Source organism: Alosa alosa, chromosome 20 (genome assembly GCF_017589495.1).
Source record: "Alosa alosa isolate M-15738 ecotype Scorff River chromosome 20, AALO_Geno_1.1, whole genome shotgun sequence".
NCBI classification, from domain to species: domain Eukaryota; kingdom Metazoa; phylum Chordata; class Actinopteri; order Clupeiformes; family Clupeidae; genus Alosa; species Alosa alosa.
In genome coordinates, this window is record NC_063208.1 from 11,411,045 (window position 1) to 11,425,799 (window position 14,755).

General features: G+C 45.2%; 2 protein-coding genes across 2 annotated transcripts; one reads left to right on the top strand and one right to left on the bottom strand.

Annotated features, from left to right (window-relative positions):
• Positions 1-838: 838 nt before the first annotated feature.
• On the top strand, positions 839-9,566 carry klhl43 (kelch-like family member 43). The gene is made up of 6 exons (XM_048228935.1): positions 839-1,037; positions 5,430-6,031; positions 6,574-6,920; positions 7,396-7,695; positions 7,879-8,054; positions 8,170-9,566. Exons 2-6 carry the CDS (start codon positions 5,569-5,571, stop codon positions 8,957-8,959), a joined length of 2,076 nt encoding a protein of 691 aa, XP_048084892.1. The 5' UTR covers positions 839-1,037; positions 5,430-5,568; the 3' UTR covers positions 8,960-9,566.
• Positions 9,567-11,170: 1,604 nt separating this feature from the next.
• On the bottom strand, positions 11,171-14,550 carry rpl11 (ribosomal protein L11). The gene is made up of 6 exons (XM_048230338.1): positions 14,484-14,550; positions 13,640-13,790; positions 13,272-13,378; positions 12,946-13,077; positions 11,405-11,515; positions 11,171-11,254 (listed from the first exon to the last, which is right to left on the bottom strand). Exons 1-6 carry the CDS (start codon positions 14,487-14,489, stop codon positions 11,225-11,227), a joined length of 537 nt encoding a protein of 178 aa, XP_048086295.1. The 5' UTR covers positions 14,490-14,550; the 3' UTR covers positions 11,171-11,224.
• Positions 14,551-14,755: the final 205 nt, after the last annotated feature.

Here is a 14,755-nt window from a genome sequence, read left to right on the forward strand (position 1 = left end):
TGGTAGATAAACAATATATTTTGATAAACAATATTTATCTAGAAAATATATTGATAAACAATATATTTTTGTGTGTAATGTGCATTTTCTTATCGGGTGTTGGGATATTATGTATTTTATTATGATATAACATATTATATCATTGTTTATTCTTTTTTGTTTATTTAGTTTTTGTTCCGTTCTGTCTTTTGTCTTGTGTGTCAACGTGTGGCCTCTTGTCTTGATGTTTTTTTCTAGGCCTATGTCTTGATGTCTGTCCCTACGGGAATCTTGTGTGAGTGCGCTGCTCAGTCTGGCATCTTGTGCTTGATTTGATACCCATGATGACTTATTAAGCTATTTTGTGTTTGTAAATTGTCTGTATTTTAAGTCCTACTGTGAAGTGACCTTGGGTGTCTTAAAGGCGCTTTATACATACAATGTATTATTATTATTATCATCATTATTATTAATATTAATATTAATATTAATATTATTATTATTATTATTATTATATCCTGATCAGTGTGCTGCTATTGTTATTTTATCCTACTAGTGCTTTGCAACTTAGTGCCCTCTGTGGGCAGGCACATCACAGTAGAGGTATTTCAAAGCATCAGGCCTGGCTTTAAATACACACACACACACACACACACACACACACACACACACACAAACCAGCCCCTTGCCATATGAGGGAAGGGGTAACTGAATATGGAGTGACTCTGGCAGGCTGTCTGTATTTGGCGGTATGTATGTGAGCTTGTGTGTGTGTGTGTGTGTGTGTGTGTGTGTGTGTGTGTGTGTGTGTGTCTGTCTGTATTTGGAGATAGACACATAGTTGGGAGCATGAGCGGCGGGCTCGTCTTACGTAGGTCTGGTCGGAGGCCAGGCTACTCAAACACATGCCTGCTCACACACAGGCTCACTCAGAACATTGTCAGACAGGCAGAGGACAGAGGGACATTGCTACGTGGAAGAGGAGGATAACGAGAGAAAAGAGAAGGATAAGGAAGGGAAGAAACAAAGAGGAAAGACATCAAGCAAGAGAGATAGAGGTAAATATTACTCTTGAAGTGGAGTTTATGTTTGTCACAAAGGTTATGTCTTAACAATGAGTGACATGACTGATATAACTCAGTAATGTGCAACTGAATGCATGGCTGCCAAGCACTGAGAGGAAACAGCAGATAGCCCAATCAAGACAGACCTGAATGACACAGTTGAGCTGACAGGAAACAGATGACGATTACCACTCTTGGCTGTTAAAGCCCATCATTATATGGTTACATTGGGACCCATCACAGTGGTTATTGATGTGTAACAACAAGTTGGCAGAGACGGCATCGAACCATTACATTACATTACATTTGGCTGACACATTTTTAACCAAAGAGACATGGTAAAACATGGTAAACAGTTTAAAGCTTTTTAAAAACAATTCTCCCAACAATTCTAGAACATTTTAAAACAATTTAAAAACAACAAGGTAGAGTACAATAAGAACAAGTGCATCAATGAGTGCTGTTTTTAACCACTGAGATAAACCCAAGCCTGGTTCTTTTTAGGGACAGAAGCACGTCAGCATAGTTGGAAAATATCTGATATTCATCTCTTACATCAAGAAGAGCAGGTCATAGGCTGTACCACTGTTGGCTACACTCAGCTTCATCTTGTCTGTCAAATCTGATGGCAAAAGTCACTGCTCACACACACCCACCCATAGCCCTGGGCCTTAACAAGCACAGAAGGGGTGCATGGGGCTTTACGCTTCTGTGGTCACATTTATCTGAATACATCAGCAGGGAACCTCTCTCTCTCACCCTGACAGCTCACCACAGTATTATTCACATTCATTAATTCACTTATTTTACGCAAGCTCTCTAGACATCTCAATGAGAGTGGTTGTGATTGGGTATTCTTGTTTGTTTGGTTGTTTGTTTGGTTGTTTGTTTGTGTCAGTGTGTGTGTGTGTGTGTGTGTGTGTGTGCTGCTGAAGAACTGTGCTCTGTGCAGTCCACAGAGTGTTTCTGAAGTCCTATAAATAACTAGCGGCGATAGCAAAAGGCATTCATGGGGGTGGTGGGGTGGAACGAGGACTGAATATTGTGCATGGTGACTTTGACATGCCAGTCTGATGGGGCAACTACTTCAGGATGGCCCCCTTGCTCTGACAAACACAACAGCTGCAGACAGCCACTGGAACCTTGCACCACTCCGCCCGTCTCTCCCCTCACTCCTACGCTCTTCTCATTTTCCACAATCTTTCCATACTGACCCAACACACCTTCGTCTACACTTACATCATCCTCATCTGTCAGCTCCTCTTTCTCAGCGCTTCCTCAGCGCTTCCTCCTTCCCTTTCCAAGGATTGATAACAAGTTGAAACTACTCCAAGCAATATTCTTTTGTTTTGTTTTTCCCTCTTTAGCCTTCTCTGACACTCTTCTTATGTCTTTATTTCTTTCTCTCTTTCTCTAGGACTTGGTGTCCTTGTTTAACACACACATATGTTGGGGGCGGCAGCGGTAGCTTTATATCAGATCTGGTGGTGGTCAAGTGGATGTTTGTCATGCACTTGTAGCTAGTGTGTTGCTATGAATATTCTGTCTGTGGGCATTATTTTAGTGCCTGTCTTGTTTGTAGTGTCATGCTACACTTTATAGTACTGATATGCTGATGAAAGAGCGAGAAAGAGGTCAGGGCAGTGACCCTGTGTTTATGACTTGCTTTCAGTGTGAATCTCATCCAATTGCAGTAGCTTCAAAACCACCGCATGCTGCAGAACATGATCTCACACCAAGTGTGTTGAGACCATGTTGCATGGTGATACTGCACTACAGACAATAAATTGATTGATTGATTGACCTGTTGCCATGCTTTCACACTCTATCCCAGTTGATAGCAAATCCTACAATCTTGCAATCTCTGTCAATCTCAGTAAAATGATATATCCAAAACCTAAAACAGCCTGCACCAAAACAAAAGATGGATATCTTGAAACACATAAACTGGTTAAATCGTATTACATCCTACCTGAATGTTGTGAACAAAGACATCCAAGAAAGCAAAACACACTCATAACACATTTCAGAAAACATCAACACCGCCAGTTTGAAGTGAGTGAATTTATACATTATTTAGTTTTGTTGTTAATAATAACATCAGATTACCAAATGCTGTGCACTAGCAACCTCACTCTGTCCCCAGTTTTGCCTGCTGCTGTACAGATCGTTCCATTAGTCTGGCTCAGGGTTGTTTTTCTATCTTTCTAGAAAGTTCTTTTAATCATCTTTCAAAGATCATAGTTTAGATTCTGTCATTGCATCCTGGTGGTTAGCTCCCCGTAGTTGTAAAGATCACATTAGTCTGGGTCTTACACATCTAGAGTTGTTTTTCCATCTTTAGGGAAAGTTCTATTCACCTTCTTTTAAAGGTCATGGTTTTGGTCAGCACCCCTGAATGTCAGCACCCCTGATGGTCATTTGTGGTGAACGTGACATTCACAGTTGTTTTGATGAAGATGAGGGGGTTGATTTGGGTGATCATTCCTGCCCTGTGACCCAAATACTCTTCTGCACTTCCACCTGCTATTAGTAAACATGGGCCTGAGAATAAATAGTCCCGCTGGCAAGTATCAGACTTCAAGTATGAAACAGGCTGGGGAGCACACCTGTTCCAGCTAATCGCCTTAGCATTATGTGTGGCATTATGCCTCAGGTTATAACATCAGGCACAGAGTACCTGATTTCTTACTGTCCTTTGTGTGAGATCTCAATGTTCTTTTACTTTGTGGACTTTGCTGACATCAAAAGCTGATATCCTCAGCACTTATCTGTCAGTTCATTGCATGAACAAACGATCACAGAAAAAGAGAGTGTGTGTATATCCAAGGAGAATGGACATCATAATCCAAATTAATTTAAATGTTGAACTCACCTTATCAAAATCCTAGTCCTTAGTCCTTGCCCTGTGAAGGTACTCTATTAGTTGAAACCAGAACCCTGGTTGAAACCAAACATTTTAGAGCCTAGCACTCTTGAAACTTCCGTGGAAACGTTCAATGCAGTTCGACTACTGAGGCTGACCTCAGATATGTAAATGCAGGCCATCCCTGCTTTAAGACACTGCATTTCCCTGACAATCTCACTATTATGGTAAGTGGGTAGATAGATACCCCCTATAGGCACATCAATACCTGGGATAAACTAGTATAAGTATAAGTATATATACATTTTTGATCCTGTGAGGGAAATTTGGTCTCTGCATTTAACCCAATCGGTGAATTAGTGAAACACAAACAGCACACAGTGAGGTGAAGCACACACTAATCCCGGCGCAGTGAGTTGCCTGCATCAACAGCAGCGCTCGGGGAGCAGTGAGGGGTTAGGTGCCTTGCTCAAGGGCACTTCAGCCGTGCCTACTGGTCGGGGTTCGAACCGGCAACCCTCCGGTTACAAGTCCAGAGTGCTAACCAGTAGGCCACGGCTGCCCACACAAACTATACCCTGTTTGATAAATACCAGGACAAAAAGTTTCCAACTAATCCCACTACAAAGGGACACACCAAACACCAATGTGCACAGAAAAAGAATAAAAGAGTAGATCTAATTCACTTTCATCGTGTCATCAATGAAAACAGAGAGAACAATTCACACACAGACAGGAGTGGAGAGGAGGGGGCATTCCTGAAGGAGAGAGTGGAGAGGGGATTTCACACACACAGTAAGAAGAACAGATGGAGGGTAATTTAAGCACCAGGGACTCACCCACCCCTCGGATGGAACATATTTTTAGACAGCGACTTGTGTGCATCGCCCCAGTTATTATTATATTGTGCATGCACATGTGAGTGTTTGCATGTGAGACCTTGCTGTTTGTGTATACATATGAGAGGTTAGCTATGAGCATGTGTGTGTGTGCATATGTGAATGTTCATGTTTCAGCCTACTTTAATTCTGTGAATTCACATGAGTCACATACTGTATATTTATTTAAGATTAGCTGAGTGGCTCACTTAATTGGTGCCGAATTTGTATTTATTTTTAGATAAAATATATTTATCTGTACAGTATTTTAGGTGAACAGATGGTCATGCACACCTAAAGCAAGTCATTTATGGATGACAGCTAAATAAATAACAAGAAATCTTGCACAGCTCTGGGAATTTCATTTTTATTAAGGCCCACAAAGTATAATTTATGAGCGAGCCTACGATTGAACGCAAACAGCATTTATCAGAACTGTGAACTAAAACCTGACCCTGGCCCCATCTCTGACCCCCTCCCCTGCCCCACCCCCAGGGCCACTCACAGCTGTCAGTCACCCAGACTCAGGATGGCTGCATCGGCACGATACCCGATGCGGCTGCCTGTATGTGTCGGTACTGAAAGACAGTGACAATCCATCTCCCACTCTGATAATTAATGTTTATCATTACGTCTTCCCAGGAGCTGTGATCCACGGTGACGCCAACCACCGCTTACCAGCTGTCCAACTCCGTCTGCAAGGCTTGTCTGCCTGTCTGTCTGTCTGTGCGCGTGCAAAGTGTGTGTCTCAGATTATCGCTGAAGTGAATCACTGAAGAGAATGTCCCCGAAAAAGAAGGCTTCTCGCCCCAAGGTGGAAGTTGTGGCAGAGCCGACAGAAAGTTTGGTGAAATCACCTGAAAGCCCTGCCATGTTGTCATCGGAGGGTGTGGTCGTCTCCGAGGGTGTGAAGAAGCTGGAGGCGCCGCTGAACGTGGAGCACCTCAACCGCCTCAACGGCCTGCCCCTCCCACTTCCTTTCCCTCCTCCAATCCTCCGGCCGGGAGAGAGGGGGCTGGGCATCGGGAACGAGCTGACGCGCCCTCTCCACAGCGCTGCTATGCTGGAGGAGCTGAGCCGCATGCGCCAGGAACGCTTCCTCACCGACATGGAGCTGGCCTGCAAGACCAAGGCCTTCGACGTGCACAAGCTGGTCATTTCCTCGGTCAGCCAGTACCTGAGAGAGGTGCTGGCCAAAGACCCAACACTGAAACGCCTGGAGCTGCCCACACTTTCTCCTCTAGGTAGGCCCACACTCTCTCCTCTAGGTAGGCTAACACAGTTGCACAATGCCACTGATACTGTAAATAATGACTCAGTGAGCATTCCACATCGTCATCCAGGGGCGTAGCACAAGATCCTGGGCCCCTACATAGGCAGCCCTGATGGGCCCCCAACGTTCCTCAGCATGTTCCTCCTTTTATTAAAATAAAATATATAGACCCTTCCAAGAGAGTTTCGTTATCAGCATCAGAGTTGGCCCCACAAGGCTTCCGTTTTAACATTCCATATGTTCTCTTAATGCAGAGGAAGTAGATTGGGAACCAAATAGAACGTTCAAGCATTGTTTTTGTTTTTATTGTTGAAAGGGTCTATTCCCCCCCCCCCTGCAAAGTCCTGCAGTGTTTAAGGTTGCATCTATCAAACAACTGTAAAACGTGAAAATCTATGAAAATCTCATGTTGATCATGACTTGATTTGGTTATAGTTAGGCCAGAAAATGAACCTACAGAAGTATACTGACATCACCACATGAGCAGCCATGACACCACCTCTCCTTCCTCAGGTCTGGCTAATGTGATCACCTTCGCCTACCTGGGCCGCGTGCACATGTCTCTGTACACGGTGGGCTGCACTCTGTGGGCCGCCATGGTGCTGCGCATCCCCCACCTGCTGCAGATGTGCAGCGATTTTCTCCTGGCCGAGCTCAGCATGCAGACGTGCGTTTACATCTGGAACATCGCCACTGCCTACGGCCTGAACGCCGTGCGCGAGGCCTCCCGCCGCTACGCGCTGCAGAACTTCGCCCAGTTCGCCGAGACGCCCCAGTTCAACCAGCTCACCCTGGAGCAGATCATCTCCTTCCTGCAGGACGATGCCCTCGTGCTGCCCTCAGAGATCACCACCTTCCAGGTAAAACACACACACACACAAAATACACACACATGCATTACAGATACACACACACTCTGCTTATTTTACTCTGCTTCCAAATAGTGCAGTTCAGACAAGTTAGCACACACCTTAGCCACACAGCTAGCAAGGCAACACCTGCTTGTGCTGAACACCTGATACAATGTGTCACAGCTGTAAAAAAAACACTACCATGATCTGATGCCTTAAATATATCAACACTTAGGCCTGCATCTATATTAATCAGTGAGACACTGTAAACTGAATTTCAGACCCAGCCACAGGGGAATACTATTTACAGCTATCTATATTTACACAGGAAGTCTAACTGTGTGTGTCTATGGGAAGACGTGGGATCCACCGAAAACTGACTATTAATAAAGCACACTGGGTCTGTACATATTTAAATGTGGCTTTTGTGTGTGTGTGTGTGTGTGTGTGTGTGTGTGTGTGTTTAAATATGGCTGTGTGACAGGTGGCTATGAAGTGGCTGGACTTTGACCCTCAGCGTCAGGCCCATGCGACTGAGGTTCTGTCCCACGTGCGCTTTGAGACCATCCCGGCCAGCGAGCTGGTCAGCGAGGTTCAGCCCGTGGCCCGCATGATGCTGGACCCACAGTGCCACCGCCTGCTGGTGGACGCCATGAACTACCACCTGCTGCCCCACCAGCAGAACCTGCTGCAGTCAAAGCGCACCGCTGTGCGTGGCAGCCAGGTGGCGCTGCTCACCATCGGCGGACGACCATCACTTACCGAGAGAACACTGAGCCGTGAGGTGAGCCAGACAGACAGACGGATGGATACACACACACACACATACACAACACACCACAATAGTTTTTTAAGTCACTATAAAACACCACTGTAAACACAAAAATACAGGAAAAACTGTTGTCCTAACACCACAAATCTGTAAAAAATATTAATCAGCAAAACACAAACCTCATATTGGAAACAGGTTCTGTGGAGAGACCCTCGTGACGGTGTGGCTTCCTGGCGTCACCTGACCCAGCTTCCTGCTAAGAGCTTTAACCAATGTGTGGCCGTGATGGACGGTTTCCTGTATGTGGCCGGAGGAGAGGACCAGAACGATGCTCGTAATCAAGCCAAGCACGCCGTCAGCACCCTGAGCAGGTAGGCTGATACCAGCATACACTTATTACCACACACCAGTCGACACTCGACTTAAATAACAGGCCAGAACTTTATTTGATTACCTGTTTCTGTACTTTGTCTCTCTTGTGCTCAGGTATGACCCCCGCTTCAACACCTGGCTGCACCTGGCCAGCATGCGCCAGAAGCGTACACACTTCAGCCTGGTGGCCACTGGGGGGCGTCTCTTCGCCATCGGCGGCCGCAACACCGAGGGGCTGCTGGCCACGATTGAGAGCTACACCCCCTCGACCAACACCTGGCAGATCCGCACCCCCATGGAGGCCCCCCGCTGTTGCCACGCCAGCGCTGTGATGCCGTCCGGTGACATCCTGGTCACCGGCGGCTACGTCAACTGCGCCTACACGCGCTCAGTGGCCGTCTACAGCGTGGACAGTGACAGCTGGCAGGAGGTGGCCCCCATGGAGACGCCGCGCGGCTGGCACTGCAGCTCCACCCTGGAGGGCCGCATATACGTGGTGGGGGGCAGTCAGCTGGGGCCCGGCGGCGAGCGCGTGGACGTCCAGTCCGTGGAGGTCTACCAGCCCGAGGACGGCGCGTGGAGCCGCATGGCACCGCTGCCGCTCGGCGTGAGCACCGCCGGACTCTCGGTCCTGGGCGGTCAGCTCTTCCTGCTGGGCGGCTGGAATGAGGCCGAGAAGCGGTACAAGGCGGCCGTGCAACGCTACGACCCCAAGACCGACAGCTGGGCCTCCAGCGAAGAGCTGCCTGAGCCCACCGTGGGTGTGTCATGCTGCGCTCTGGCCTTGCCCCCACGCCATGCCTCCCGGCGCCACCGCAACACCCCAAACTCGCCGAACAACGCCTCAATCATCACTCCACCAAACACCTCAGTTAGCCACGAGGAGCAGCCTACATCTGCTTGAAGAAAGGAGAGAGGAAGGATAGAGAAAGGACAGAGGAGAAAAAGAGAGTAGTTGCAGATAAGAACAGTAGAGAAGAGGAAGGGGGTGAGGGAGGAGAGAGATCAGGTGAAAGGACGAAGAGAAGAGAGGACAGTCTGAGCAGGACAGGAAATGAGGTTTGAGGTGTTCTTGAGTACGGAGGAATCAAATCAGGGCCCACGCCATTAAAGAATGTGAAATGCATTCAGTGTGTACAACATGAGTACATGAAAATCTGTGATGTAGCCACGTCTGAGTGCGTCTGAGTGTGAGTGTGTGTGTGTAGCTGGTGGAAGAGCTGACTGAACATGTGCATCTGAGTTTGTGTGAGTGAATTTTAGCATTTGAGCCACAATGTTCTTTGACAAAAATGATATCATCTTTGCACTTCTTGCCCCAGAGTATAGAATGTAAGGGAATTATCTCTGCAAAGGACATCAATAACCGAAGATTTCATATATTTAAATATATATCATATATCATTATATACAGTGCTTATTCTTATCCTATGTAATAGGCTAAAATATTTCTCAAAATAGTTTAGCTCAATACTTGACAAAATGTTTAATAAAAAAAAAAAAAAAACATTCTGAAAACAAAAAACAAAAAAAGAATTTAGTGACATGGATGATTTTTATATGCCGAGATATTAGAGGAGCTATGGTGAGGAATAGACATGAGAATGTGAACATGACACCCACACCATGCAGTCACAGGCCAAAAGGGGGACCAGAACCCGCCTCCTTTACTCCCCACTACGCACCAATAGAGATAAGACTGCTTTATGACATTGTAAGAGAATGTCCCCTCACATGCAGCTTGGTAGCCACTGCCTGTCATTAGTCATCACGCTGATTTAGTGGCCCCCGTAGATTTACTTATCTACAAAAGCTTTCATGAGCCAAACCCATAGCTTTAGAAACCTTGACCCTAACAAATACTAAACACTTGCACTTACTTTCGAATTCCTTCCCTGAGACACACACGTGTTAAATAACACACACATTTTACAATAGAATGTATTAAAAAAAAGCTAGACCTAAGCTGTATGGTAGGTCTAAATTGTAGGTGCCCAATGGCCTGAGACTGCAGGGGTGTCACCCCCTACTGACCACTCACCTTATGACACCATGAGTGCCAGTGGAACTGACGATGGGATGCTTGCCCAGACACCAGCATAGGGCAGCAGGGCACAAAAGCTAGAGGAATTGATGGAATTGAATTGGTTTATTAATGTGGCAAAGTCTTTTGTTGTTTTGCAGTATGCGAGCCCCTTCATGAAGTTTGGGGAAAAGGAACAGGTTGTCATTGAGGGGATGGGGTTCTAAAGGCCAACAGCCTCCGAGGGGACACAGAAAAGTGATGTAATGGTTGTGTCTGATCCCAAAAGTTTCACTGAATAAAGCCAACTTAAGCCAATCCTGCAAATGTGTTTCTTTGACCCAACCATTGACATTCTCACTGATTATCACCCCATTCCATGTTGATTTCACCATTCAACTGAACAAAGATTTCATGTGTGCCTAAAGACTTACATTAAGAGTATACATCTGTACAAGTCAACCCACTAGCGCAGTTTTAGGCAAGTCCCTCCACTAAGCGGCCATATTGCAATGCTTTTTGGGCACTCATCGGGCATCCTATTCGGCAGAAATGCGCGTGCACAAGGCTTCACGACACCAATCTTGCTCCAGCAGCGACACGATTGGCACGATGTCTTCACAACACAGCGTAAGATTGGCTCAATGAATTCACATCACATGATTGGCTCAACGTATTCACATGTCGATGTTTTGCCGAGGAAGGGGTGGGCTATGTGTAGACAACGGCCATATTGGTGTTACAAACTAGCCCCATGCATTGCTATGGAGGATTTTTTGAGTGCTGTGTCACCTCATTAGAAAGTCTCTGGTCTTGTGTCTTCTGACCTCTGTGCATCAACTCTATGCAAATACGTATGGCCATTTCAAAACAACCAACTGCCACTCTGAAGAAATGGATCATCTGAACTGAGCAATATGTTATAAAACTATGCAGACAGAATGTTCTGAGGTCACAAGTTCATAAACCTAACACTTTCAATACATAAAATATGGCATCTTTTCTAAAATCCAAATTACTGAACGTCTCAATGCCATGACTCAGGACATCAGAAGTATATAACTGAAAGCAACACAAATGATAAAACTTAAATGGGTTTTCTTTTTTTATTTGTTTGATATAAACAAGATCAAAAACGATGGTCCACTACTTCCCGGGGAGGATGATGCCATCATACTGTTGAGAGAAAAACAAACAGGAAACAAGATTGAAACGGATCTAAATCGCTGCTTAACAAATTACATGCATATGCGACTTCATAGTTTAAAGTAGAGGAAGATGTTACAAAAGGAGGTGAAATATAAGCAAGAATTTTATAGAAAATACCTTCTGCTGGAACCAGCGCATGGCCTCCTCCTTGCGGATGCGGTGCTTGAAGCCAATGCGGCCCTTCTTGCGTTTCTTATCGGCAATGCTGAAGCCAGGTCTGCCCATAACCTGCAAACAGAGCGGGACATCATGAGCAACAGCTCTACGGGAAGCCCACAAAGTGATAGCTCAGGCATCACACAACCACACAGAGCTCCACAGACAGGAACACAGCTTTAGGGAACCCACTGTTACAAATCAAACAAGCAACAAGTAGTCTTCAGGTCTTCTCTACAACTTCGACGTACACAGCTTCCAACAGCCGATACCAAACACCACAAGTTTAGAGGTCATTACTGACACCAAGCAAGCACCTCAATCATTAATAGTCAACAACTTCTGGGATCCTCTAGTGCTTAAAGTGTTTAGTGGACACCAAAAAAAACAAAAAAAAAAAAAACACACGTTCTCTAGTGTTGTGTTATTTGTGGACACCAAAAGCACAGCAGAATATGTGCCTGGACAGGTTGCGCCTGTGAGTGACCGCTTAGGCTATGTAATTAAGATGGCAGAGGAACACGTTTCCCTAAAATTGTAAATAATGAAGTTAACAGAGGTAGGAACGGGGGAGCCGTAGTGCAGTGGTAGTGTTGGAGTCCCACCATAAACAGGGTTCAGTGACCACAGGTAATCAGGTACTAGTGCGGCCTGAGGCCATTTCCTGAGCTTACTCCCATCTCACTCATTTCCGGTCATCTCCTCATCGTCCAGTCAAATAAAGGGGAGCTGAACACTGACAGAATGGTTGGCACAACTATACATAACCAAGGGCTGCCCTGATGGAAGCGCAAAATCTCCCCACACTCACACCAACTAATACAGGACCAACATCTCATCTCAGTGATGCAACTGATCAAACATAATGTGCAAAAGAAAAACCAAGACGTTGGACGGTTTGACAGTCAGGTCGAGTAGTCACTCAACAAAAAGGTATTTTCATATTTTGAATTCTGTATATGTTGATACTGTATTTCATTAGTATTACACTCAATTGGGAAAATTTACACTCCAGGAGTTACCTTTTCAGTCTTGTGAGTTTTCCAGTGTCATTTCAACCCTTGTGCCTCAAACATGAAGGGCACTGGGTGAACATCAATTCTATGTGGAGTCTAAAAGTGTTTTCAGACTCTACAAGGTTCTACAGGTTCTATGAGCTACCGACTGATGAGACTACCACTAAAACTACACAATTCCAAGGGCCGTTTTTAAGCAGGACAAAAATGTTAGGGTGGGTGTTTTATGTAGCCTACTATTGTCATGTTTGCTAAATACTTCTCGTTTAGTTGTCTAATCTCCACACCAAACTAACTCATACACAAACCACTCACAAGACAAAACAATCAGAGAAAGACTGGTGGTTGATTGCTGTTTTTTCAGGTGGATTTTGGAGACGCCGTTGCAAAGGCTAAAATGAATGGAGCATAACCTACCCTATTACGGTGGAAAAGGAGAAGAGACTCTACCCCAAAGTAGGAGCCAAAATAGTTAGAGGAACTCACCACGTAGAAGTCCAAGCCGTAGATTCCAATGCTGGGATCATACTTAATACCCAGATCGATGTGCTCCTGGATGCCAAAGCCGAAGTTGCCGGTGTCAGAGAAATTGTTCTTCCTCAACTCGTACTCACGAACCTGTACACAGAGAGAAATATTAGGACGGGAGGCTTCAGACTGTTCAATCTCTATAGAAAACTGGCAAAAGCAAATAAGAATAATTTTTGACCTAAAAATGATCAACTATACCTAGCAGTAGTGTCAGGTTTGCCACACACACAAAAATCCACATATCTATTAGCATGCAAGTGAAGCATAAGAAGTACGCTCACCTTGAGACCCTTCTCCAGGATCTCCTCAGCTTTAGCACCACGGACGGTGCAGTGGACCGCAATCTTTTCGTTTCTACGGATACCAAATGATCGCACAGTGTAGCGGGCTAGAGTGGAGAAAGGATGTAAGTTCCATTACAAGCAACTCAAGTCAATCACATGAATGTTACCTAGGTCAAGAAAAGTCTAAGGAATAACTACAATATATAAAGTAGTAGTGGTATGCTTTGGCCTATAGATCACACAAAAGAAACCACTCCACTGTTGACAACTACATCTTCACTTATTTACTTCACATATTTGTCCACAAGATAACATTCAAGGACATCCCCAACATTCTCGGCATTAATCCAAAAGGTGTCACATACCCTTGGAGAAGACGGGAGTCTGCCCCGTGAGCTGCTCCAGCACCTTAGCGGCCCTGGTCAGTCTGTCTCCGCTCTCACCCACACAGATGTTCAGGCAGAGCTTGCGGATTCGCAGCTCCTTCATGGGGTTCTCCTTCTTCTCACCCTGGTCCTATATACATATAAATACAGGCATGGTCACACTTATCCGACATCTTACTGCGACAGGTAGGTGAGTGAAACATTGGTCGCGACAACAGCCATACACTATCAGGACTGTAAGGTACCGGCTATGTTCTGTCATACACTTTGATAATCAAGACAAGTGTCAGCGGGTTGGGGAGTTCAGAAACATATCCAAGTAACTATTGAAACGCAAAGCTAACTTGTTAGCTAGCCAACTTAGCCAGCATGGAACAATTGAACGGGCAGCTCTAGTGGACATGCCCGTACATATCCTGTAACTCGCGTTAGCAGAATTAGGCTAACATGATAAATACAGAATCGCGAAAGCAACTCTAAAACAGACTATAACGTAAAAACACACATATGGCTGTAACAGATGTGCAAGATATCGCACGTGCCTCTCCGACTGCCCAAAAGTAAACCTAACCCGTGTGTACACGTTTCAGTGGAGTAGAAATGGCAGCGTACAGGCTTCAGAGTGAACACCCGTAGGCAAGTTCTACACTTGGATTTTTATCATCATATACTGCCTTCGTCAAGAAATACATACATTGTAACACTCATCACAAATGCATGTACACGTGAGAAGGCATTATAGCTGAATAACTATGATGTATGACGCCGATTGTTTCAGATTTACAAAGTGCATCGACATCTTAGCTTTCAACCGCGTACTCACCGCCATGTTTGACGACTTGAAGAGGACGATACACTTCCGGCGCGGAGTATTTATAACAAAGTGTTCATGATTTCTGTGTCCCAAATGCTACAGAGTTTAACATAAAACCGTTCCCACAAGCGTTTTAGCTGACACATTGGAAATTGCAGACCAACCTTTTATTTGAAACTTCAATCAGGTTAATAGAGATGGATTGGATATAGGATTTCTAAAGTAAGTAATTTTAATTTATATAGCACATTTACATTCAAAGTGCTTCACAATAATAGGCC

Bases quoted from the DNA above. Each gene is read 5' to 3' on its own strand.
- klhl43 (XM_048228935.1), top strand. From the start codon at position 5,569: ATGTCCCCGAAAAAGAAGGCTTCTCGCCCCAAGGTGGAAGTTGTGGCA. The intron at 6,032-6,573 runs GTAGGCCCACAC...CTCCTTCCTCAG, and splicing joins GCCCACACTTTCTCCTCTAG to GTCTGGCTAATGTGATCACC. The intron at 7,696-7,878 runs GTGAGCCAGACA...TATTGGAAACAG, and splicing joins AGAGAACACTGAGCCGTGAG to GTTCTGTGGAGAGACCCTCG.
- rpl11 (XM_048230338.1), bottom strand. The intron at 13,379-13,639 runs GTATGTGACACC...TCTCCACTCTAG, and splicing joins GACTCCCGTCTTCTCCAAGG to CCCGCTACACTGTGCGATCA. The intron at 11,255-11,404 runs GTATTTTCTATA...TTCTCTCAACAG, and splicing joins TGCGCTGGTTCCAGCAGAAG to TATGATGGCATCATCCTCCC.